At 56.1% G+C, this 26,537-nt stretch overlaps 1 protein-coding gene across 1 annotated transcript; it reads left to right on the top strand.

Annotated features, from left to right (window-relative positions):
• Nucleotides 1-491: 491 nt before the first annotated feature.
• Nucleotides 492-26,077, top strand: LOC144677078 (interleukin-1 receptor-associated kinase 1-like; the record flags this gene model as incomplete). Its single annotated transcript, XM_078537340.1, has 10 exons — nt 492-686; nt 2,066-2,130; nt 2,611-2,725; nt 6,642-6,757; nt 7,954-8,158; nt 10,729-10,797; nt 12,182-12,400; nt 15,349-16,108; nt 21,484-21,609; nt 25,887-26,077. Coding segments are annotated over 10 exons (1,932 nt in total), but the record flags the coding sequence as incomplete, so codon positions are not given.
• Nucleotides 26,078-26,537: the final 460 nt, after the last annotated feature.

Raw genomic sequence — 26,537 nt, forward strand, 5'->3', positions numbered from 1 at the left:
TCTCTCTCGGCCTCTCTCTCTCTCTCGGCCTCTCTCTCTCTCTCGGCCTCTCTCTCTCTCTCGGCCTCTCTCTCTCTCTGCCCCTCTCTCTCTCTCTGCCCCTCTCTCTCTCTCTGCCTCTCTCTCTCTCTGCCCCTCTCTCTCTCTCTCTCTCTCTCTCTCTCTCTGCCTCTCTCTCTCTCTGCCTCTCTCTCTCTCTGCCTCTCTCTCTCTCTCTCTCTTGCCTCTCTCTCTCTCTCTCTCTGCCTCTCTCTCTCTCTGCCTCTCTCTCTCTCTCTGCCTCTCTCTCTCTCTCTCTGCCTCTCTCTCTCTCTCTCTCTCTGCCTCTCTCTCTGCCTCTCTCTCTGCCTCTCTCTCTGCCTCTCTCTCTGCCTCTCTCTCTGCCTCTCTCTCTGCCTCTCTCTCTGCCTCTCTCTCTGCCTCTCTCTCTGCCTCTCTCTCTGCCTCTCTCTCTCTCTCTATATCGCTCGCTCTCTCCCTCTCTATATCTCTCCCAGGCGCCTGCCTTATCATGTCCAGTGTCCTCGCCATCAGTGGACAGGCTCCTGTTTTGCTGGCCACTACACGAGCTCAAAACGGGAACCTACAACTTTGCGGAGAGTCAGAAGATTGGCGAAGGGGGCTTTGGCTGTGTGTACCATGCGTTGATGCGCCACACCAAGTATGCTGTTAAAAGATTGAAAGAAGTAAGTGTGTTTTTCTGTTGCTGGGTGACTTGTTTCTGGCAATTCCGGTTGCTTCCTCAGCCAATGCTGCGAACCCCTGTATGGTCAATCCTAGTGGGGAACTTCCTATGTAAACAGGTTTTGGTCACACTATAGCTAATGGTGGGATAGCTAAAATGTTCGTGCTGAAAGCAGGCATGGACTTGATGGAACTGAGTGACCTCCTTATGCACTGCAACAGTTCTTGGTATGTAGGCTGTACACCCCAACGACTGGCTGATCGTATCAAACACCATCATCCACAAACATTCACTCCCTCCACCACTGGCACACAATAGCAGCAGTGTCTACCATCTACGAGATGCACTGCAGGAATTCACCAAGGCTCCTTAGACAGCACCTTCCAAACCCACGACCACTACCATCTAGAAGGGCAAGGGCAGCAGACAAGTGGGAACACCACCACCTGGAAGTTCCCCTCCCAATCACTCACCATCCTGACTTGGAAATATATCGCCGTTCCTTCACTGCCACTGGGTCAAAATCCTGGAACTCCCTTCTTAACAGCACTGTGGGTGTACCTACACCGCACGGACTGCAGCGGTTAAAGAAGACAGCTCACCACCACCATCTTGGGGGCAACTAGGGATGGACAATAAATGCTGGCCCAGCCAGCAAAGCCCACATCCCGTGAATGAATAATTTTAAAAAAAACAATCCTGATTGTGCTAAGAATTACACTGACAACCAACTTAAGATTGTCAGTCAGGCTCGCAATGTGGCTCATTTACATGTGCTAGAAGCTTCATATATTCATACACAAGGCCCCGTCCTCCACAGGCAGAGCATGTTCACGCGTTGTGTCTTTTTCAACTCAACAAAAGCCGAGGGGGACAGCCATTCCTTGGTTCATTCCCCAGGGAGACGCCTTGACCAATCAGAATCAACCTTTCCGCTTTGCATTCAATCAAGAACTTGGCAGTTAACTGTTTCCTGGTGCATTCTCCATGGCAACACCTCCACCAATCAGAGCCCACTTGCCCACCAATCAGCGCACTCTTCTCGTGTAGTATAAATAGTTGTTCCCTTAGCAATTGGTATTCTTGCAAATGTGTCCTGATGAGTGCAAGATGAAAAGCATCTTGAGAGAGCATATCTCTCTTTCTTTCAGCAATACTCAAGTCCTGTACAGTCAAACGAGCTGTTCTAGGATTCTTAACAGTGTGGCAGTAGGTTGCAGTGTAAAGTGGGCCCATATATATATATATATATATATATATATATGGCGCCAGGCAAGTGCAAGGCTGGCCAATGTTAATTTTTTCTGCTTCTCTCTCTCCCCCCCCCGCCGCCCGAACCCCCAAAATCCCTCCTTGTCCCCACCACTCCTCCTCCTGTAGGAATCTGATTTGGATTGGGAGACGGTGAAGGGGAGCTTTCAAACCGAACTGGAGAAACATTATCAGTGAGTGTGCCGTTCACCCGGCTGTTCTGCACCTTTTGCGTATAGGAGGGGAGGCAGTGGCATCCCGGTCTTGTCACTGGTTATTATATCCAGAGACCCAGGGGTAACGCTCTGGGGATGCGAGTTCGAATCCCACCACTGCAGCTGGTAAAATTTGAATTCAGTAAAAACGTGGAATTATAAAGTCTGGTGATGATGACCATGAAGCCATTGCCGGTTGTCGTAAAAAAAACCCCATCTGGTTCACTAATGTCCCTTTCGGGAAGGAAATCTGCCGTCCTTACCCGGTCTGGCCTACAGGTGACTCCAGACCCCACAGCCACGGGGTTGACTCTTAACTGCCCCCCTCTGGAACAAGGGCAAATAGGGATGGGCAACAAATGCTGGCCTAGCCGGCGATGCCCACATCCCACAAACGAATAATTTTTTAAAAAAAAGTGATGCTTAGACCTGACCTCCTCCTTTTCCTTTGTCCTTGAGGTACCGACACCCAAACATCGTGGATTTGGCCGGTTGCTGTGTGGAGGATGGCATTTATTGCCTGGTGTATGTGTACATGCCAAATGGATCGCTGCAGGATCGTCTTCAGTGTCAGGTATTGGAAAGAGAGGCGCGGAGCACAACTGTAAAGTTACGCTCTATCTTTTTCAAAAGAAAATTTGATTCGGTCCCAGCTCAATTATTATGGCCACATGTTTTTATTTAATTCGTTCACGGAATGTGGGCATCTCTGGCCGAGGCCAGCATTTATTGCCCATCCCTAATTGCCCCCTTGAGAAGGTGGGGGTGAGCCTCCTCCTTGAGCCGCTGCAGCCCCCGTGTGGTGTAGGTACACCCACGGCGCTGTTAGGGAGGGAGTTCCAGGATTTTGACCCAGCGACAGTGAAGGAACGGCCGATATATTTCCAAGTCGGGATGGCGAGTGGCTCGGAGGGGGAACTTCCGGGCGGTGGTGTTTCCCCCGTGTGTCTGCTGCCCTTGCCCTTCGAGATGGTAATGGCCGTGGGTTTGGAAGGTGGTGTGTGTGGGCCTCGGAGGGGAGCTTGCAGGCGGTAGCGTTCCCATGTGTCAGCTGCCCTTGACCTCCTGGGTTAGTCGAGGCCTGCGCACCGTGCTTGAGTTGGTATGGGCGTGCGCCCTCGTCCGCTGTCCCTCGCTTCGAGGGTGACGCCTCATCAGGGTGGCGGGTTCCGGGCCGTGGGTTTCCACGTGACTGAACAGGCCGATTCTTGACCCACGGTTCTTTGAGCAGGTGGAGCTGGATGTCCCACAGGGTGGTGGGATCCGGAGTGCAGGATTTGCTTCATTTCCTTGCCTTCTCTGCCGCTGCTCTGCCTCGTCGTTTAAGACGTTGTGACTCAAAGCGTGATGCAGCTTGATGGACACGTTATCACCATTTTGACCAATTTGGTAGCAAGTTCCCCACCCCCCCTCCCCCCCAGCCATTGATCTGTTCTCCTTGGAGCAGAGAAGGTTAAGGGGAGGTTGGTGGAGGCGGATTTAATCCAGGTGTCCAAAATCACGAGGGATTTTTGACAGTAAATAAATGGCGGGAAAGGTCAGTAACCAGAGGGCGCAGATTTACGGGTAACTGGTGAAAGAACCAGACGTAATGTGAGGAAACGCTCCCACTCATGAGGCTCTCCAGCTGCGGTGAAGCCTCTACATTTCAGTGCTATACGGAGTAGTGTATGTTGTTCCAACAGAGGTAGGCCCTGTTATGGCCCGGAGGTAGGCCGTGTTATGGCCCGGAGGTAGGCCGTGTTGTGGCCCGGAGGTAGGCCGTGTTATGGCCCGGAGGTAGGCCGTGTTGTGGCCCGGAGGTAGGCCGTGTTGTGGCCCGGAGGTAGGCCGTGTTGTGGCCCGGAGGTAGGCCGTGTTGTGGCCCGGAGGTAGGCCGTGTTGTGGCCCGGAGGTAGGCCGTGTTGTGGCCCGGAGGTAGGCCGTGTTGTGGCCCGGAGGTAGGCCGTGTTGTGGCCCGGAGGTAGGCCGTGTTGTGGCCCGGAGGTAGGCCGTGTTGTGGCCCGGAGGTAGGCCGTGTTGTGGCCCGGAGGTAGGCCGTGTTGTGGCCCGGAGGTAGGCCGTGTTGTGGCCCGGAGGTAGGCCGTGTTGTGGCCCGGAGGTAGGCCGTGTTGTGGCCCGGAGGTAGGCCGTGTTGTGGCCCGGAGGTAGGCCGTGTTGTGGCCCGGAGGTAGGCCGTGTTGTGGCCCGGAGGTAGGCCGTGTTGTGGCCCGGAGGTAGGCCGTGTTGTGGCCCGGAGGTAGGCCGTGTTGTGGCCCGGAGGTAGGCCGTGTTGTGGCCCGGAGGTAGGCCGTGTTGTGGCCCGGAGGTAGGCCGTGTTGTGGCCCGGAGGTAGGCCGTGTTGTGGCCCGGAGGTAGGCCGTGTTGTGGCCCGGAGGTAGGCCGTGTTGTGGCCCGGAGGTAGGCCGTGTTGTGGCCCGGAGGTAGGCCGTGTTGTGGCCCGGAGGTAGGCCGTGTTGTGGCCCGGAGGTAGGCCGTGTTGTGGCCCGGAGGTAGGCCGTGTTGTGGCCCGGAGGTAGGCCGTGTTGTGGCCCGGAGGTAGGCCGTGTTGTGGCCCGGAGGTAGGCCGTGTTGTGGCCCGGAGGTAGGCCGTGTTGTGGCCCGGAGGTAGGCCGTGTTGTGGCCCGGAGGTAGGCCGTGTTGTGGCCCGGAGGTAGGCCGTGTTGTGGCCCGGAGGTAGGCCGTGTTGTGGCCCGGAGGTAGGCCGTGTTGTGGCCCGGAGGTAGGCCGTGTTGTGGCCCGGAGGTAGGCCGTGTTGTGGCCCGGAGGTAGGCCGTGTTGTGGCCCGGAGGTAGGCCGTGTTGTGGCCCGGAGGTAGGCCGTGTTGTGGCCCGGAGGTAGGCCGTGTTGTGGCCCGGAGGTAGGCCGTGTTGTGGCCCGGAGGTAGGCCGTGTTGTGGCCCGGAGGTAGGCCGTGTTGTGGCCCGGAGGTAGGCCGTGTTGTGGCCCGGAGGTAGGCCGTGTTGTGGCCCGGAGGTAGGCCGTGTTGTGGCCCGGAGGTAGGCCGTGTTGTGGCCCGGAGGTAGGCCGTGTTGTGGCCCGGAGGTAGGCCGTGTTGTGGCCCGGAGGTAGGCCGTGTTGTGGCCCGGAGGTAGGCCGTGTTGTGGCCCGGAGGTAGGCCGTGTTGTGGCCCGGAGGTAGGCCGTGTTGTGGCCCGGAGGTAGGCCGTGTTGTGGCCCGGAGGTAGGCCGTGTTGTGGCCCGGAGGTAGGCCGTGTTGTGGCCCGGAGGTAGGCCGTGTTGTGGCCCGGAGGTAGGCCGTGTTGTGGCCCGGAGGTAGGCCGTGTTGTGGCCCGGAGGTAGGCCGTGTTGTGGCCCGGAGGTAGGCCGTGTTGTGGCCCGGAGGTAGGCCGTGTTGTGGCCCGGAGGTAGGCCGTGTTGTGGCCCGGAGGTAGGCCGTGTTGTGGCCCGGAGGTAGGCCGTGTTGTGGCCCGGAGGTAGGCCGTGTTGTGGCCCGGAGGTAGGCCGTGTTGTGGCCCGGAGGTAGGCCGTGTTGTGGCCCGGAGGTAGGCCGTGTTGTGGCCCGGAGGTAGGCCGTGTTGTGGCCCGGAGGTAGGCCGTGTTGTGGCCCGGAGGTAGGCCGTGTTGTGGCCCGGAGGTAGGCCGTGTTGTGGCCCGGAGGTAGGCCGTGTTGTGGCCCGGAGGTAGGCCGTGTTGTGGCCCGGAGGTAGGCCGTGTTGTGGCCCGGAGGTAGGCCGTGTTGTGGCCCGGAGGTAGGCCGTGTTGTGGCCCGGAGGTAGGCCGTGTTGTGGCCCGGAGGTAGGCCGTGTTATAGTCCAGAGAAGCCAGTTGGTGGAGGATAGAACCGGAGCCCATCTTTACACACTTTGATATTTATTTACAAAGTTACACATCACAAGCCAACGCCTCCTAACCACAATAACCACAGTTTCAGTTTCTGTCTATTTATAGGGCCCAAGTGAACCAGCAGTCGTGGTCCACAGCCTGCACACAATGAATAGGCTTGGACTATCTCCCTCCCTGCTCTCCACCTCCACCCCGGGTTAGGGAGGGGAAAGTGGTTTGGAATTTCCGCTGCCGACTCCACGATTCCCGCTGGGCAGCCGAGAGATCTTTTGGGCGCTGGGAGCTGCCCGGGGCCCAGCGAAGCCCCCCTCTCTCTCGGATCCGATGTATTCCACTTTCAGGGGATGTGCAGTTTTGTCAGCCAAAGGGGATGTGAGCGCCCCTGGGGTAAGGGAGGGAAAAACCAACAGATCTGCGTGTTTCAGAGGGAGAGCCCCTTTTACCAGGGGTCTCGACCCCCTCACTGCCACCATGTAATGCCAACTGCATCACCAACTATCCCTTCTGTCTCCCCATCCCATCTCTACTCCTAGTTCCTGTGTTCCTCACTCTCCCAGTCCCACCGTGAAGCACCCAGGGGCAATTTTACTATATTAGACGCATGGGATGTTGACGAAATTAATGGTGATCCTTCGCTACCTTTGTTTTTTTTTTTGCTTCACTTTCCCTCCATTTCCTCCTCCAGGGCAGCAGCCCTCCGCTCTCCTGGATGACACGCCTTGATGTGGCGCTGGGAGCAGCACGTGCGGTACAGTTCCTCCACTCGAGCAACCCCAGCCTAATACATGGAGACGTGAAGAGGTAAGAGACTGTCACTTGGCAAGTTCTGACCTCCCAAAGCATTCATCTGCCAGTCGCTCTTTAGATCAGGAAGCGCCGCACTGTCGGAGGGTCTGGGCTGAGGGAGCGCCGCACTGTCGGAGGGTCGGTGCTGAGGGAGAGCCGCACTGTCGGAGGGTCAGTGCTGAGGAAGTGCCGCACGGCCGGAGGGTCGATGCCGAGGGAGCGCCGCGCTGTCGGAGGGTCAGTGCTGAGAGAGCGCCGCGCTGTCGGAGGGTCAGTGCTGAGGGAGCGCCGCGCTGTCGGAGGGTCAGTGCAGAGGGAGCGCCGCGCTGTCGGAGGGTCAGTGCAGAGGGAGCGCCGCACTGTCGGAGGGTCAGTGCTGAGGGAGCGCCGCACTGTCGGAGGGTCAGTGCTGTGGGAACGCCGCACTGTCGGAGGGTCAGTGCTGAGGGAGCGTCGCACTGTCGAAGGGTCAGTGCTGAGGGAGCGCCGCACTGTCGGAGGGTTGGTGCTGAGGGAGCGCCGCACTGTCGGAGGGTCAGTGCTGAGGGAGCGCCGCACTGTCGGAGGGTCTACTGAGGGAACGCCGCACTGTCGGAGGGTCAGTGCTGAGGGAGCGTCGCACTGTCGAAGGGTCAGTGCTGAGGGAGCGCCGCACTGTCGAAGGGTCAGTGCTGAGGGAGCGCCGCACTGTCGGAGGGTCAGTGCTGAGGGAGCGCCGCACTGTCGGAGGGTCGGTGCTGAGCGAGTGCCGCCCTGCCAGAGGGTCAGTGCTCAGGGAGCGCCGCACTGTCGGAGGGTCAGTGCTGAGGGAGCGCCTCACTGTCGGAGGGTCAGTGCTGAGGGTTCGCTGCACTGTCGGAGGGTCAGTGCTCAGGGAGCACCGCACTGTCGGAGGGTCAGTGCTGAGGGAGCGCCGCACTGTCGGAGGGTCAGCGCTGAGGGAGCGCCGCACTGTTGGAAGGTCAGCGCTGAGGGAGCGCCGCACTGTTGGAGGGTCAGTGCTGAGGGAGCGCCGCAATGTCGGAGGGTCAGTGCTGAGGGAGCGCCGCGCTGTCGGAGGGTCAGTGCTGAGGGAGCGCCGCATCTTGTAGTTGACCCTTTAAACCGAGGCCCAGTAATCCCCCTTGGATGGATATTTTGAAATGAAATTTCTACGAAAGTGAAAAATTTATGTTCTCATGCATCGTTGCGAATGTCCCTCCGTATTCCAGTTCCAATATCCTCCTGGATGAGAATTTTGTTCCGAAGCTGGGAGACTTTGGACTTGCCCGTTTTAGCCGGTATTCCAACAACTCCGGTAGAAGCTGTACGGTGGCACGAACACAGACACTCCGGGGCACACTGGCATATCTTCCCGACGAGTACATCATGAGCGGCCAGCTGACTGTGGAACTCGACACCTACAGCTACGGAGTGGTGAGTGCAGGACTTTCTACCATTCCATCTGTCCTGGGAGTGTTTGATGGGGACGGTGTAGAGGGAGCTTTACTCTGTATCTAACCCCGTGCTGTACCTGTCCTGGGAGTGTTTGATGGGGACGGTGTAGAGGGAGCTTCACTCTGTATCTAACCCTGTGCTGTACCTGTCCTGGGAGTGTTTGATGGGGACGGTGTAGAGGGAGCTTTACTCTGTATCTAACCCCGTGCTGTACCTGTCCTGGGAGTGTTTGATGGGGACGGTGTAGAGGGAGCTTTACTCAGTATCTAACCCCGTGCTGAACCTGCCCTGGGAGTGTTTGATGGGGACGGTGTAGAGGGAGCTTTACTCTGTATCTAACCCCATGCTGTACCTGTCCTGGGAGTGTTTGATGGGGACGGTGTAGAGGGAGCTTTACTCAGTATCTAACCCCGTGCTGAACCTGCCCTGGGAGTGTTTGATGGGGACGGTGTAGAGGGAGCTTTACTCTGTATCTAACCCCGTGCTGTACCTGCCCTGGGAGTGTTTGATGGGGACGGTGTAGAGGGAGCTTTACCCTGTATCTAACCCCGTGCTGTACCTGTCCTGGGAGTGTTTGATGGAGACAGTGTAGAGGGAGCTTTACTCTGTATCGAACCCCGTGCTGTACCTGCCCTGGGAGTGTTTGATGGGGACGGTGTAGAGGGAGCTTTACTCTGTATCTAACCCCGTGCTGTACCTGCCCTGGGAGTGTTTGATGGGGACGGTGTAGAGGGAGCTTTACTCTGTATCTAACCCCGTGCTGTGCCTGTCCTGGGAGTGTTTGATGTCGGTAGCTTGTGATATTTTCAACTTGACTTGAACATTGAGAAACTTTGTACCTGACGAGCGGAATAATTCTGACTTAATCAGCCTATGAAAGCAAGAAGTTTAAATGCTGCAGATGTAGACTGAAGGTGTGCTGCAGTTTTGGCTTCCAGTCTGCGAGGACGCTAGAGCTGTGTGTAGGATGGTGTATTCGAAGCATAGCTGGAACAAGAGGTGTGTTTCATGGAGCACTGACCACCTCCACGTCAACGAAAGAGAGATGAGCAAGAAGGGTTGTAATACAGGCGATCGCTGTCGGGGGGGACAGGGCAGAGTCTTACACAGATAACATGACCCCGGGCGTCACTTGTTGTTCGGTAGGTGAGTGCAAGTCCCACTCCCACTGAGCCAGAAGGTTGTGCATCCAAGTTTCCTCTCCAAAGACTTTGAGCCCGCCATCCGACTGGCCCTACTGTAGGAAGGCCGCAGCGTCGGAGATGCAGCCATTTCAAATGCCTTGAGGAACCCAGCTCGCCCCCGCCAGGTGAGCGTACAAGTTCCCTCACCCACCACCGCCCCCCTCCCCTCCTAAGCACTATTCTAGACGAGCAGGTGAAGTGGGGAAGGGTCCCCTTCGTTGCCCTGCAGAAGCCTTTCCGCCTCGCGCACCATTACCAAGACAGACGCTCTGTTTTGTTTTGTTTTCACTCAGCTGTTTGTGCGAGCTTGCCGTGCGCAAATTGGCTGCCGCGTTTCCCACTGGCTACGCGTCAAAAGGCACTTTTGCGCCTGGGATGGTGGCGGGCTGTGGGGGAGGGTTGTTTAATCTGGTGAGGAAAGGTTAGACAGACTGGGCCTATAACCATGAGAGTTTAAAAGATTGCAGGTGATCTCCTTGAAACATATAAGAAACTGGGCAGGCAGGGTGGGTGGGTGCTGGACAGGGTGGATGCTGAAAGGTTGTTTCCCCTCGTGGGAGAGACCAGAACCGAGGGGCACAGTTTCAGAATAAGGGGTGCCACCTTTAAGAGAGAGATGACTGAGGAATTTCTTTTCTCCGAGGGTCGTGAATCTTTGGGAAGTCCCTCCCGCAGGGAGCGGTGGGAGGCAGGGGACAATGAATATTTTTTAAGGCAGAGGTAGATTGATTCTTCACTAACGAGGCTGTTGGGGGCGGTTGGCAGGAAAGCGGAATTGAGGCCGTGGTCTCGTTGAATGGCGAGCAGGCTCGAGGGGCCGAATGGCCTCCTAATTCGTACCTTTGTGTGTCTCGGCTTTTAAACACTGCGGGGCCTCCTGAGGCGGTGAAAGGTCACTGGAGGAGCGCAGCTCTTTATTTTAGCGGTAGTATTCCAGTGGTACGGAGACCTTTTTTGGCGCACTGGGTTCGCGCCCCTGGGCCAGGAGCTCTAGGCTCACAAGTCCCGCTCCGGGTTTCGATGGCCACGGAAGCTGTGCTCGTAACGTGGCCAAACGCACATGCAAACCCTTCCGGATACGCCTGAGGGCCGGCGGCAAGAGCGGGAGAGTTTCCTGGTCAGCCGTACCGCAGAAGGCAACGGCAAGCCACTGCGGCACCTTGCCAAGCATCACCGCGGTGCAGCCCAATGGAAGCCCATGGTCACCAACGGGGTCTGATGCCTGAAGGAGGGGGGAGGATTCCAGTGGTGTTCAACTGCTTTCAGTATGATATTCTCTCTCTCTCTCTCTCTCTCTCTCTCTCTCTCTCTCTCTCTCTCTCTCTCTCTCTCTCTCTCCCACTCTCTCTCCCGCCCTTTCCCAAGGTCTTGTTGGAGATCCTAACTGGAAGGAAAGCGCTGGAGAATGAAGGATCGGCCAAGTCCAAATACCTGGTGAGTGAGCAACATCACCCAGCCCTCCTCCCCTCTTGATGTGGGAAGGGATATGGGGGTGGCACAGTTAGCGAACAGCCTTGCCCGCTCACTTGACCGCCCGTTGAAGAACATAAGAAATAGGGCCAGCAGCAGGCCATTCGGCCCCTCGAGCCTGCTCCGCCATTCAGTAAGATCATGGCTGTGATCTTCTTGTGTTTTGATTTCCACACTCCCATCTACCCCCGATAACCTTTGATTCCCTTGCCTAACAAGAATCTGTCTACCTCTGCCTTAAAAAAAAAAGTCAATCACCCCGCGCCACCGACTTCTGAGGCAGAACGTTCCAAAGTCGCACAACCCTCTGAGGTGAAAAATAATCTCTCCTTGTCTCTGTCCTAAAAGGGCGACCCCTAATTTTGAAAGTGCCCCCCCTAATCCTGGACTCACCCACAAGAGGAAACGTCCTTTCCATGTCCACCTTATGAAGGCCGTTCAGGATCTTGTATATTTCAATCAAACCCTCTAATCAAACCCTCACTCTTCTAAACTCCAGTGGAAACAAGCCCAGTCTGTCCGACCTTTCCTCATCAGACAACCCGCTCATTCCAGGTATCCATCTAGTAAACCTCCTCTGAACCACCTCCAATGCATTTACATCCTTCCTTAAATAAGGAGACCAAAACCGCGCACACTGTTGGAGATGCGGTCTCACCAATGCCCTGTCTAACTGAAGCATAACGTCCTTACTTTTATGTTCAATCCCTCTTGTGATAAAGGATAGCATTCCATGAGCCACCTTGCCTACTGCTGCTGCCTGAAGGATAGGACGTTGACAGTCAACAAATGAATGTTAACAGCCATGAAGGTAGAAAGTGGGTCATTTCAGCTTAGTCTCGGATTGGACGCAGTTGAGCGGGCTTTTGGCTCACGTATAACAAGAGTCGAAACAGCACAGAGGGAGGCCATTAGGCCCATCGAGCCCATGCCGGCTCACTGTCGAGCAACCCAGTCAGTCCCCTGCCCTCTAAACAAAAGGAGCACGCCCGGGCATTGCACCTGCTTTGCCTTAAGCAGAAGCTTGGGGGGAACAATCGTTCTCCGTGGCAACACCTCGACCAATCAGGATCGACTTGCCAGCCAATCAGCACCATGCGGCACAAGTTGCTGCTCCCTTTGAAATTTGGCATTCTTGCATCTGTCCCGATGAGTGCAAGTCCCGTATCCCTGCAAGTTAATTTCCCTCAGGCGCCCGTCCAATTCCCTTCTGAAATGATTCACCCTCGCAGGCGGGCGGGTTCCAGGTCGTCGGCGCTCGCTGCAGAACTGGGAGGTCACGCTCGGCCTCTCACGGTGCGCCTCAGCCGCTTAAACCAACGCTTGCCACTCTTGCCTTCGCCGACAGAAAGACATCGTCGAGGAGGAAGACGAGGACGGCGACGCTGAGAGCCTGGCGCAGATGTCTTCGGCGGCCGCTCAAAACCAGCGCATCGCCGCCGGGATCTGCCGGAACCGCTTGGACGAGAAGGCGGGAGCCTGCCCAGGGCGCATCCCAATGCAGCTCTGCTTGCTGGCCTGCGAGTGCTTGAATCGCAAGCGAAGGAGGAGGCCGAAAATGACCAAGGTGACTTTGGATGCTAACGTGATTTTAAAAGTAATTTTAAATTCTCGGTCGGGGGGGTGGGGGGTGGGTTTTGATGGGGGGGGGCGACCGAAAGGAGGGTCAGCGGAGTTTCGGACCAGCTGAAGTTGGCGGAGGGCAGCGCGTGGGAGACCGGTGACGGGGGGGGGGTAGGGGGGGGATAAAGCTCCGGAAACGGGCGGTCTTAGTGACGGCGCGGTCACGAGGTCAGAAACCCATCTCGGTGGGGGTCAAACGTGGCGCTGAGGTTGCGAACGGACCGCAGCCGGGGAAGAGGGATGGAGTCAGCAGGACGGAGGAACTACAAGGATGATGCCAGAACTAGTCAACAAATAACAAGTTGGGGTGGGACCCTGACGGAGGTCTTTGGAAGTTCTGTTGGATTGACGTAGGGAATGATAACCGGTTTCACGCCGGTTGAAGTTAAAACTATTGACCCAGCAGCTTTCTTTGCTGTAGAGAGCTCGTTGACTTAGTTCACCCTCGACTACTACTCCCAGCACACCAGTGTCCCAGCTATCCCCATTTAATAGATGTACAACGACTCATCACCTGTTTAGCAATATAATTGCCATTAAACCTTAACAATGTCATTAATAAAACACTGACAAGAGAAGACGGTGCCTCGTGTGGCGAGTCCAAGACTAAGATTCATGAATGTAAAGCAACCGCCGATAAACCCGTTAGGGAGCTCTGCCAAGACTGTCACCCAGACAGATTGCCGTGTCACTCGCAAACCGTTATGTAGGTGAAGTTCAGATTCGAAGCGCTTTGGGATGTCCCTACAAAAATGCACAGTCACAGAACTGTTGCAGCACTGAAGGAGGCAACTTGGCCCCTCTTGACTGTGCTGACCCTCCGAATCTACCTAGTGAAGCCTACTGAAATATACCTAGTGCCACTCCTCCGTCTTCTCCCCTTAATGCTGTACCTCCTTCCTCTTCAGATAAGGATCCAGTTCCCTTTCGAAAGCCCCGATTGACCCTGCCTCCCCCACGCACTCAGGCAGATCCTAACCGCTCGCTGCGTGAAAAAGTTTCCCCTCGCGTCTCCCTTCTCTTGCCGATCACCTTAAATCCGTGTCCCTCTGGTTCTCGATCCTTCCACCAACGGGAACAGTTTCTCCCTACCTATTCTGTCCCAGACCCCCTCATGATTTTGAACACCCTCGATCAAATCTCCTCTCAACCTTTTTCTTCTCCAAGGGGAACAGTCCCAACTTCTCCAATCTATCCACGGCACTGAAGTCCAATCATCCCTGGAACCATTCTCGTGAATCTTTCGCGCTCTCTCTCGTGCTCTCTTTTCCCCCCCACCCCAAAGCCTTCGCACCCTCTCTACAGTGCGGTGCCCAGGACTGGACACAGTACTCCCAGTTGGGGGTGTTGTTTACAGGTTTAACCTCCTTGCTCTTGTACTCTATGCCCCAATTAATAAAGCCCAGGATACCGTGTGCTTTATTAACCACTCTCGCAACCTGTCCTGCCACTTTCAATTACTTACGTGCATATGCACCCGGGTCCCTCTACTCCTGCTCCCCCTTTAGAATTGTACCCTTTATTTTATGTTGCCTCATTGATAGGGTCAGGGGCTAGGCCGCGGTGCCCCATGTGATCTGCTAGCCTGTCGAGCCGCGTGAGAGAGAAGAGCATTCGCTTGGGGTGGGGTGGGTGGGTGGACTGGCCCTTTAAGAATTCCCCCCCCCCCCCCCACCCCCAAAAGCACTTCCTGCAGGGACTTCTTGGGAGAAGTGGCGGGAAAGCTGCCGGCAGTGGAAGAGGACGAGGGAAGAGAAATGCTGAGAGAGTGCAGCACTGCCGGAGGTGCTTTTTTTTTTCCTCCCCACCCCCCCCGGACCAGTGACCCAGAGACCGAAGCTTATGTTAAGTTCAGTCAACCAGGAGTCTGGGTTTGAAAGCTCGTCTCCGAGACGGCGACCGTGACGCTATCATCGGTCGTCGTGAAAAAAAAAAAACCCCCATCTGGTTCACTTTTTAGGGAAGGAAATCTGCCGCCCTCCTCCCCCCGGTCTGGCCTCCACATGACTCCAGACCCCACAGCAACGGGGGGGTGGGGGGGGCTGACTCTTAACCGCCCTCCCCCCCTCCCCCTCTCTGAAACGGCCCCCGTTAGGAAGATAGGAGCAGGCCATTCAGCCCATCGAGTTCGAGGACAGCAGAGGGGTAGGCCGCAAAGCCTGGCCTTGTCCGCGAAGCCCACGCCCCACGTTTAAATAAATAAATAAATAAAGAAGAAAAGCGGATTCGGGGCGCAGAATATCGTTCACCCCCCACCCCCTCCCGTGTAGCAGTGGGTGGCCACGAGGGGCAAGTAGGCAATATCAATCATTGTTATGAAGGAGCGGTGGTATCATCCAGATAATTGAGAGAAACGGCCACTGCTGACGATGGCATGAAATGCAGGAAATCAAACGACGAAGTGGAATATCAAGGAAGGTGCAAGGGGATCGAATTGAGAGAAACGGAAATAGAGAGAAAGATGGAGGGAAAGAGAAAGAGTAACAGAGAGAGGGGGAGTTGCATGAAATGGCGACAGGCGAATGAGGGAGATCGTGGAAGAGAAACAAGGAGGGGAAGCGAGAGGATAATGAAATAAACCGGAAACGAGGGAATAAGTGAAAAGGTTAAGGAAGGTTTGGAAGAATTTAGGACGGGAGGAGTAGAAGGAGAAGGTAGGAAAGAGGTAAGGGTGTGTAACGCGCGGCTTCTAACCCGGCGGCAAATGGTTAGTGCCGTTTTGCTAGAGGGTGGCGGGTGTTGCTAAAGCCCGGGCGGTGTAAGCGGAGGGCCCCCAGGTGGGTTGTAGACCGAGCAGCCTCTGGTACGGTCCGAGCGATACAGGGGAGGGGGGTGGGGGGTGACGCTGCAGCTCTGACGTTTGCTTTCTGTCCCCCCCCCACCCTCCTACAGGTTTACCAGCAGCTGGAGGATTTCAGGAAGCTACCGTGGGCCCTGACCCCGGAGGGAGACCGGACCGCTTTCTCCTCCACCTCCACCTCCACCTCCACCTCCTCCTCCTCCTCCACCACCTCCTCCTCCGCCGCCTCGTCGGGCGGGAGCTCTGAGCCGGGTTCGGCGGCGGCCGACACCGCCGCGCTGGCCGACAGACTGCGGAGCACCTCGCTCGGCCCGGTGGAGAACACGTACAGGTTCGCCTCGCAGGCCCCGGCCGGCGGGGGCGGCGCCCGCTCGCGGACGGACAGGCGGCGGGGCCGGCCGGGCCCCTCGGGCTGGGTCCCCGGCTACACGGACTCCCCGGGCCTCCCCGAGGCCGGCTACCGGGCGGCGCTGGAGGCGCGGGAGCGGGGGCGGGGCGCGAGCTCGTCCCTCTACGCCCCTCGGCTCCCGCAGGCCGAGCACGGACACGGAGGACCCGGCGCCCCGGCCTCCTGCGGCAAGGGCGCCCTCCTCCCCGGCGGCATGTCGGGCTCCGCCTCCCCCTACAGCGGCCTGTGCCAGCCCGTGGAAAGCAACGAGAGCGCGATGGACGACGGCGGCGGCGGCAAAGGCTCCTGGCACAAGATGCCCCCCTGGGACTCACCCACCGTGCCGCCGCGACCGGCCTGCACCCTGCACAGAGACCCTCGATGCCCGTCGCCGAACAGCCTCCTGAAGCTACCCGGAGAGCCGCGGGGAGCGGCGTCCTCCCCCCTGTCGGACGTGTCTCGAGGTAAGCGCTAAAAGGGAGAGACAGAGAGAGAAAAAAAACACGAGCGACGTTTCGGGCAAACGAGAGGGAAAAAGGGAGCAGAGGTTTGCGTCGGAGTCGAGGAGTAAGAGAGCAGCAGGGACTTGCGTTGATATGGCGCCCGTCGCAGCCACCGAAGCCATTTTGGAAGTGTCCCCGCCGTTGCGGTGTGGGAAATGCCGCAGCCAATTTGCCCGCAGCAAGCTCCCGCAAACACTCGTGTGACCAAATGACACCCCCCCCCGCCCCCAGATCGTCTGTTTTTAGTCGTGTGGGGTCGAGGGATAAACACTCGGTCCTGGGCCTAGGGGGAATTATTCTTCCCCCCCCCACCCCCACACCAGCACTAGTGCCAAAATGCCCTTCTGGCCGTGACCTGAGAGGAGGGCCACGCGGAGCCTCTTCCCACCTGATTTCACCGCACCCCCATCCCAATATCCCCTCCGCTCCTCCCTCTGATATCCCCCCCCCCCAACTGTTTCTTCACGGGCGGGGCTGCGCTTCTGAGGTACGCAGAAGGAGACAAACCGTCTGCAAGGTGCCTTCCAGCTGCTGTACACGCACGCGTGGCTTGCAGGGGACGTCTCCTCTCCCTCATAGGAACACGCAGGAGTAGGAGGCCATTCAGCCCATCGCGCCTGCTCCGCCATTCAGTGCGGTGATGGCTGATCATCCACATCGTTGCTTTTTTTCTCCGTCCCCCTCCCCCCCACCCAATATCCCTCTTATATCATTGGTATTTCGAAACCTGTCAACCTCTGCTTTAAACGCACTCGATGACTTAGCTCTCTGGGGTAGAGAACTCCAAAGGCCCCATCACCTTCAGTGAAGAAAAACGTCTCCCCCATCTCGGTCCTAAGTGGCTCCCCCTTTTATTTGAAATTGCGTCCCCTGGTTCTAGATTCCTCCTCCCGACCTGGAGAGACATCTTAACCTGCATCTACCCTGCCTATCCCTCTTTTTAAGTATTTTTGTAGGTTTCAAAGAGATCTCCTCTCGTCCTTCGAAACTCCCAGGGGAATACAAGTCCGGTTTCCCCAGCCCCTCTTCATCTGACCGTGTTTATCCAGGTTCCAACCTGCACCCACCTCAAATATGTCAACACCCTTCACCCCAGCCACTGCCTGTGGGAGTGTTATCACCGATGCGGTTGATAAAGCGGAGTTATTTTTAAAATCCCAGAGGGAAACTTGAAACAGCTGTCATAACCTATAATTTTTAAGTGGTTATGTTTGACGTGCGACTCTAAATTCAGGAATCAGACCACCAGTTCTCAAGGTTTTACTTTAAACGCTTTATTAGTTTACACGGGTTAAAACGTATATACACGTGGCTCCAAGTTACGACGATCATAACTCTTAACAAATTCCCAACTAATCTCCATTAGGGCAACAGCAACCCCATAGGCTTAACCCGACACCAGGCAAAGCATTTCCACTTTACGAATTCAAAAGTGAGGTTCTTTTCACTTTGGTTCCTGTGGAGACAGGTTGGAGGCTGACGGCTGCTGTTGATCTCACATTGCCTCTGCTCTACACACACACACACACACAACACTGCTGAAGTTATACCCAGCCCATCTCATTGAATGTAAATTCTCGTCGTATCACCCGCCTCCTTTGAGCTCCACCTCTTACATCAAAACCCCTTTCCTAGTACCAATTTTATCGGTTATATAAACATGTTGTTTGGTCTCTGCTGGCTAGATGCCAGATTTCACCCCACTTCTTGAAGGCTTTACTCAAAAATTGCAGATGCGCCCTGTCTCTCCCACATACCAGAACTAGTACACGTCATATCACCCAGACTAGCTGGCTTTAATCCCATTGAGACACACCCACAGACTAAACCTCTACTTTAAAACGAAAATATTTTCCAATGAACTACACGTTCGTAGTTTCATGACGGGGAGCGAGTTCCCCCAACCTGTGGGTAAGGAAGCTTCTCTTGAACTCACCGATTTGGATTTATCAGTCACTGTCTTATGTTGAAGATGTAAGGTGATTGGTAGAAGGATGAGAGGGGGCCGTGAGGCGGTGGGCGCCTGGAATTCACTGATGGTTGAGGCTGAAACGCTCAACTCATTTGGAAGGCACTTGGAGGTGCTGTAACCTGCGAGGCTACAGATTTAAGGTGCTGGAAAGTGGGATTAAAAATGAGCGGCTAGTTTCTCTTTTTTTTGGCCGGTTCGCTATAAATTAGTTCGAAACGCAAGCGGACCTTTATCGAATGGCGGAGCAGGGTCGAGGGGCTGAACGGCCTCTTCCTGCACCGTAACTTCTTTCTACGGTTTCTATTAACATAGGATACGCGGCACAGAACCGAGTCATTTGGCTTAATCGGTCCGTGCCGGTGTTTATGCCCCACTCGAGCTCCCTCCTAACTTTCCCTGTCTAAATCTACCATTCTAGCCCCCTATTTTTTTTGCTCTTCTTCAGGGGAGAGCGCAAACGCAGTCCCCCCCCAACCCCCCCCCACAAATGTTGCAGTCGAGTGTCCCGCGTTTGGGGACATCGCAGGAGTGCAATGGGGCTAGCCTTGCCCTGGGAAGAACCACCTTCATGACCATGGCCTCCCCATGCCGCCCTCTATCCCCTTCTCCCACCTCTGCTCGTCCAGTTTGCCCCTCGAGGGCACCTGGACCATTTTTGGAGACCAGCTACGGTCTCCTTAACCGAAGGAAGGATATACTTTTCCATCGAGGGAGCGCAGCCAAGGCTCGCTAAATCAGTTCGAAACGCCAGCGGATCAGCCATGATCTTATCGAATGGCGGAGCAGCGTCGAGGGGCAGAATGGCCTCCTTCTCCTACTTCGTACGTTCGTAAGTTAAGTGGGGAGCACCTTTTCCACGTCTTCCCTACGTTTTTTTTTTCACGGGATGTGGGCGTCGCTGGCCGGGCCCAGCATTTGTTGCTGCCCATCCCTAATTGCCCCTTGAGAAAGGCGGGGGGGTGAGCCACCTCCTTGAGCCGCTGCAGTCCCCGTGTGGTGTAGGTACACCCACCGCGCTGTTAGGGAGGGAGTTCCAGGCTTTTGACCCAGCGACAGTGAAGGAACGGCCGATTATATTTCCAAGTCAGGACGGGGTGTGGGGCTCGGAGGGGAACTTGCCGGTGGGGGTGTTCCCCGTGCGTCTGCTGCCCTTTGTCACTTTTTAGAACCCTCAGTCCACCTGAGGCGTGTTAACCTTTTGGAGGCCGCAGTAGCAGTTTGGCCACAATCACCCTTTGTTCTCCGTTGGGTTTAACCTGTCGGAGGTGCGGAGAGCTGCACCCCCCAGTCCAGAGAGGACACAAGGTTGAGGGAGGTGTGGCAGCGAAGGCTCCCTCAATACAAGACGCCCTTCCCCTCCGGAATGGAAGCCTTCAGTCACCTGGAGAGGCTGGGATTGTTCTCCTCAGAGCAGAGGAGGTGAAGGGAGAGATTGAATCAAGGCGTTCAGAATCACGAGGGGGGTTTCGATCGAGTGAAGGAGAGGAGAAACTTTTTCCAGTGGCAGGAGGGTCGGTAACCAGAGAGGGGGGGGACACAGATTGAAGAGAATCGGTAAAAGAACCAGGGGTGAGGGGGATGAGGAGAATTTTTTTGACACAGCGAGTTGTTGTGATCTGGAAGGTGCTGGCTGAATTGGCTAAATACCAAGGAGGAGGGAGAAAAAAACTTGCAGGGCTCTGGGGGAAAGAGCGAAGGGGTAGGGCACAGTGGGAGAGCTCTTTTTTAAAGAGCTGGCACCATCACGATGGACCAAACGGCCTCCCCCCCACCACCCCACACCCCCGGCTGTGAAATTCTGAGACTCCCTCCAGTTTCAGCCTGACGCTGCACCGCGCCTGCCATCTGGTGGCTGCAGCCGGACACTGCACCGACGGTGAACGAATCTATTTTGCCCTCTCTCAATGGCAGCTCCGAAACGTTTTGCCGAGCGGCCTGCGAGAATGTCGTTGTGCCGCCGTGGAGCTCCTCCTGAGGCGGTGAGCGGTGAACTAAAAGGGGCAGAAAAATGCTGCAACCTCTGAGCGGGGCGGGCAGTGTCTGTGGGTTAGCGTTTTTGCTCCCTGACTTTAGTCGATTCTAGTGAGAGCGCTGTTCTCTGTGCGCTCTTTTCCTCCCTCGCGCTCGCTGAGCGATTTCCCCCCCCCCCAGTTTTCAGTCCATATCTCAGCTTCCCGACGCCTGCGGCGTGTGTCCCGTTTTTCGATAAGTAATCGATTTTTTTCTCAGTGCAGATCAGTTTGAAAGTTGAAGGCGAGGGAATTTAAAAAGGTATTCAGGTCACTCTCTCTTCGCAGTACCTGAAATATTAGTTTGCGGGATGTGGGAGGTCGCTGGTTGGGCCCAGCCTTTATTGCCCATCCCTAATTGCCCCCTGAGAAGGTGGGGGGTGAGCCGCCTTCTTGAGCCGCTGCAGTCCCCGTGTGGTGTAGGTGTTAGGGAGGGAGTTCCAGGATTTGGACCCAGCGACAGCGAAGGAACGGCCGATATATTTCCAAGTCGGGATGGTGTGAGTGGGGCTCGGAGGGGAACTTGCAGGTGGTGGTGTTCCCCATGTGTCTGCTGCCCTTGTCCTTCTAGGTGGTAGAGGTGGTGGGTTTGGGCGGCGCTGTCGAAGGAGCCTTGGCGAGTTGCTGCAGTGCATCTTGTAGATGGTACACACACACTGCTGCCCCTGTGCGTCGGGGGTGGAGGGAGTGAATGTTTGTGGATGGGGTGCCGATCAAGCGGGGCTGCTTTGTCCTGGACGGTGTCGAGCTTCTTGAGTGTTGTGGGAGCCGCACTCATCCAGGCAAGTGGGGAGCGTCCCATCACACTCCTGACTTGTGCCTTGTAGATGGTGGACAGGCTTTGGGGGGAGTCGGGAGGTGAGTTACTCTCCGCAGGATTCCCAGCCTTGGATTAGGTCAGGCTGTGATGCCTCTGTAGTGGAGAAGAATTCATAGTGGGTGTTTGAATAAGGTACATAGGGCTTCCGTCTCTCCCTTCTCTTATCCCTCTGTGTTTTTTATTTCACAGCCTTTCCTCTTCTCTCTCCCTCACTCTCTCACGCCCTGAACTCCCTCACGTCACGCCCCTCTCACATGGTGTCTCTATACCCTCCGCCCCCCCAGAAAGAGTTGCTACCTAGTGATAAGGAGCAGGAACCCTAGTTTATGAAGCTTTTCCCTCACCGTTCCATTAGCACCTGACATCAACTCAATTAGGTTGTCCCGTCGAAGCCAGTACAGGGACGACGGGCCGAATGGGCTCCAGCGGCGCCGTCGGGGTCTGCGATTCTCAGCCAGACGCGGCGTCTTGTGCCACGGGGACCTGCCGCTGCTGAACCTAATTTTTTCTCTCTCTCTCCCCCCCACGACCACAGATTCTTCTCTACCCAGCCACCAAATCGTCGTGAACCCGGCCAAGCAGAGAATCCTGGAGCAGTTCGCACTTTATAACGCGGGGCAGATCGACAGCGGCGAGCTGCTGTCCTCAGCACCCAGGCAAGGTAGGTTACCGGGAGCGGGAGGAGTCGCCGCACCGGGTGTGGGCGTCGCTGGTTTGCCCCAGCGTTTGTTGCCCGTCCCTAATTGCCCCCCTCGAGAAGGCAGTGGGTGAGCCGCCCCCTTCTTGAGCCGCTGCAGTCCCCGTGTGGTGTAGGTACACCCACGGCGCTGTTAGGGAGGGAGTTCCAGGATTGTGACCCAGCGACAGTGAAAGAACGGCCGATATATTTCCAAGTCGGGATGGTGAGTGGGGCTCGGAGGGGAACTTGCAGGTGGTGGTGTTCCCCATGTGTCTGCTGCCCTTGTCCTTCTAGGTGGTAGAGGTGGTGGGTTTGGGCGGCGCTGTCGAAGGAGCCTTGGCGAGTTGCTGCAGTGCATCTTGTAGATGGTACACACACTGCTGCCCCTGTGCGTCGGTGGTGGAGGGAGTGAATGTTTGTGGATGGGGTGCCGATCAAGCGGGGCTGCTTTGTCCTGGACGGTGTCGAGCTTCTCGAGTGTTGTGGGAGCTGCACTCATCCAGGCAAGTGGGGAGTATCCCATCACACTCCTGACTTGTGCCTTGTCGATGGTGGACAGGCTTTGGGGGAGTCAGGAGGTGAGTTACTCACCGCAGGATTCCCAGCCTCTGACCTGCTCTTGTAGCCACAGTATTTATCTGGCTGGGTCCAGTTCAGTTTCTGGTCAATGGTAAACCCCAGGATGTTGATAGTGGGGGGATGGTAATGACATTGAATGTCATGGGGCGGTGGTCCGATTCTCTCTTATGAAGATTGTGAAGGGATTGGGGGCAGGGAGTGGGATGCCATTAAGGGCTTAGGCACTCGGTCGGTGCTAAGGGCTAATCTTCTCAAAATGGCACTCAGACCCCAGTGGATTGGCTGGGTATAGTTTCAGGATTTTCCTACTTATCTATATATATATATATATATTTTTGTAACACATGTGAGCAGTCAGTTGTTTTCAGTCGCTCCCCTGCATTGGGAAGGTGGCCGGGTCCGAGCGTCGGCTTGAGAGACCCGAGCCCTGTAACCCGGGCCCATCACCCGCCTACGGCCAGTGCCGAAGGAGTGCCGCACTGCCGAGAGACGCAGACCCTCGGGCAGGGGTGTTAAGCCTGCCATCTCGGCTGGAGGTAAAAAGATGCCTTGGCCACGGCTGGATGAAGAGCAGGGGGGGTTGGGGGGTTGGGGTGGGGAAGTGGGGTATGTCCTCCCCGGAGTCCCGGGGCGGCCCAATATTTATCCCTCAACCAACAACCTCTGTCTGCTTGCTGTATCTGGGATCTTGCTGTGCTTAGGTTGGCAGCTGCATTGCAGCAGTGACCCCCACCTGAAAATTGTCCCCGCTCCCCCCCCCCAGTGTCTGCAATGCCACCTTCAGGAGGCCCTGGGGTGGTGAAAGGTGCTATCGAAATGCAAGCCCTTGCCTTTCCTTTTTGAACCGTCGAATGGGTACGGCACGGGACGAGGCCATTCGGCCTGTCAAGCCCGTGCTGGCTCTTTGTAAGAGCTACCCAACTAGTCCCACTCCCCCCCAACTTTTTCCCCGTCACCCCTGCACGTTCTTCCTCTTCAGATAAGGATCCAATTTTCCCCCCCCCCTTTGGAAAGCCTCGATTGACCCTGCCTCTCCCACACACTCTCGGGCAGCGCGTTCCAGACCCTAACCCCTCGCCGCGTGAAAAAGTTTCTCCTCCCGTCTCCGTCGCTGCTTTTGCCGATCACCTTAAATCCGTGTCCCTCTGGTTCTCGATCCTCCCGCCAATGGGAACAGTTTCTCCCTCTGTCCACTCTGTCCCAGACCCCCCCCTCGTGATTTTGAACACCCTCCATCAAACCTCCTCTCGACCTTCTCTTCTCCAAGGAGAACAGTCCCAACTTCTCTCATCCCTGGAAAAATTCTCATGCATCTTTTGTTCTCTCTCTCTGCCTGTCTCTCTCTCTCTCTCTCTCTCTCTCTCTCTCTCTCTCTCTCTGCCTGTCTCTCTCTCTCTCTCTGCCTGTCTCTCTCTCTCTCTCTGCCTGTCTCTCTCTCTCTCTCTGCCTGTCTCTCTCTCTCTGCCTGTCTCTCTCTCTCTCTCTCTCTCTCTCTCTCTCTCTGCCTGTCTCTCTCTGCCTCTCTCTCTCTCTCTCTGCCTGTCTCTCTCTCTCTCTCTCTCTCTCTCTCTGCCTGTCTCTCTCTCTCTCTCTCTCCCTCTCTGCCTGTCTCTCTCTCTCTCTCTCTCTCTGCCTGTCTCTCTCTCTCTGTCTTATCAGCCAGATGTCACATATAAAAAGAATGAATTTACATTGTGAGTGCACCAGTCACATCCCTTGCGACATTCCAAACTGACTTGCAGTGGTAGGGTGATCCTCCCTGTCAGCGATGAGGCGAATGGCCAATTGACACTATCCGATCGCTATTTCGTTCCCCTGTAAATCAACGAAAAATAATTCTTGTTTTATTGTGTTATTGTATCTCAAACAAGCCGGAATAAAATTACCCTGAAGCGAGGTGACCTTTCGCTAGGCAAACGCAACAGTGTTGAATTGCATTCGAGCGGCGCCTTTAACAGTTTAAACAACATTCCCCAAAGCAATTCACAGGAGCGTTATTGAGCGAAACATTGGCTCCAAGCCAGGTAGAGCGTCACCGGGACAGGTGAGCTCGGCCAGAGCAGCCATTTTGCGCTTGGTGGTGATCTGACAGGCGACAGGTTTCTGGAAATTTCTTTTCCTTTTGGTGATAGTGGCTAAGGGAAGGACAGCAACATTGGGGGGAAAACGCCCCCTCTTCTGTCAAAGTGGCGCAGGGCGCCTGTTGCCCAGACCGGGGCTTCAGGTTAGCACCTCGTCTGAAACACCTTGGAGTGCGCCCTCGGTGTTTCCCCAGAGACCCGGCCCACATTACAGGCTCCAACCTACCGACTCGAGAGAGGAGGGCGTGCACCAGCCGGCTGAGCTACACGGTCCCCCAGTTAGGCAGCAGCTCGATTTTAAAATTCCCCTCCTTTTTCAAATCACTCCATGACCCTCACCCTCTACCCCTATCTCTGTAACATCCTCCAGCCCCTACAACCCTCCCTATCTCTGTAACCCCCTCCAGCCCCTACACCCCTCCCTATCTCTGTAACCTCCTCCAGCCCCTACAACCCTCCCCATCTCTGTAACGTCCTCCAGCCCCTACAACCCTCCCTGTCTCTCTCTAACCTCCTCCAGCCCCTACAACCCTCCCTATCTCTGCAACCTCCTCCATCCCCTACAACCCTCCCTATCTCTGCAACCTCCTCCATCCCCCTACAACCCTCCCTATCTCTGTAACATCCTCCAGCCCCTACAACCCTCCCTATCTCTGTAACGTCCTCCAGCCCCTACAACCCTCCCTGTCTCTCTGTAACCTCCTCCAGCCCCTACAACCCTCCCTATCTCTGTAACCTCCTCCAGCCCCTACAACCCTCCCTATCTATGTAACCTCCTCCAGCCCCAACAACTCTCCCTATCTCTGTAACCTCCTCCATCCCCCTACAACCCTCCCTATCTCTGTAACATCCTCCAGCCCCTACAACCCTCCCTATCTCTGTAACCTCCTCCAGCCCCTACACCCCTCCCATCTCTGTAACATCCTCCAGCCCCTACAACCCCCCTCCCATCTCTGTAACCTCCTCTAGCCCCTACAACCCTCCCTATCTCTGTAACCTCCTCCAGTCCCCTACAACCCTCCCTATCTCTGTAACCTCCTCCTGCCCCGACAACCCTCCCTATCTCTGTAACCTCCACCAGCCCCTACAACCCTCCCTATCTCTGTAACCTCCTACAAACCCTCCGAGATCTCTGCGCTCCTCCAATTCCGGCCTCTCGAACATCCCCCGATTCCCACCGCTCCGCCATTGGCGGCCGGGCCTTCAGCTGCCTGGGGGGGCCCTGAGCTCTGGAATTTCCTCCCTAAACCTCTCCACCTCTCACTTTCACTCTCACTCTCTCTCGCTCTCGCGCTCTCTCTCTCTCTTTCTCACTCTCGCTCTTGCTCTCGCTCTCGCTCTCGCTCTCGGTCTCTCTCTCTCTCGCTCACCAATCTCTTATTGAGCTTTTGGCCACCTGTCCCTAATATCTCCTCATGTGGCTCGAGGTTAAATGTTTTTCGTTAGTGCTCCTGTGAAGTGCTCTGGGGGGCCCTTTTTACTCTATTAAAGGCGTTATACAAATGCAAATTATTCCTTTAAAACACGCGGTGAGCTTACGATGTCCGTGGAAGGGAGTCTACAAACATTCTCTTTTCTCTTCACCCCACCCCCCCACAGAGGACTGGTCAACAGTTGAGCGACGAGCACCGGAGGAGAGCGATGACTTTGACTTTGACTGAGAGCAATCGGTTCCAGCTGCTTCTTCCTCCTCTTGCCGTGGGTGAGGCGCCCGTGCGCCCCTCACTGTCACCGACGGCACCTCAACTCCGAGCACCAAACAAACGGACGTCCGGCGGCGTGACCGGGACTGGCAGAGTGGGGAGGGGGGGGGTGCGACCCCTCGAAACCCTTTGCCTAGCGCTAAGATGGCGCTGTCAACTCTTTGAGGGTGGGGTGGTGGGGGGCACTGAAGGTCAGACAGGGAATTGACACTGGGGACCTGTCGGTGACGGTGTATGGAGGTCACATTCGCACAGTTTGGTTTTTTCAGGCGGGCGCCGAACGGGTAGAGATGGTGGAGAGGGCGAGGGTGAGGGAGGGAATGACCAAGCACCGTATCTGTAGATTTTGGCGGCGGGGGGGGGGTTTATTTTTCTCTCTTTTTCGTCCCCCCCGTCCTCCAACTCACCCCTACTACCCCGTGAACGAAATTCCCGTGTTCGGGAAGTCGAATCTGCCCTAGTATTTCCAGCCACTTCCGCCTCTTGTGGTCGATTAGCCGGCATGACCTGCAGAGAAGAGTTGCTCAGTATTTATGTTTGTTTTTTT

This window comes from Cetorhinus maximus, unplaced genomic scaffold (genome assembly GCF_964194155.1).
Source record: "Cetorhinus maximus unplaced genomic scaffold, sCetMax3.hap1.1 HAP1_SCAFFOLD_2221, whole genome shotgun sequence".
In the NCBI taxonomy this organism is placed as follows: Eukaryota; Metazoa; Chordata; class Chondrichthyes; order Lamniformes; family Cetorhinidae; genus Cetorhinus; species Cetorhinus maximus.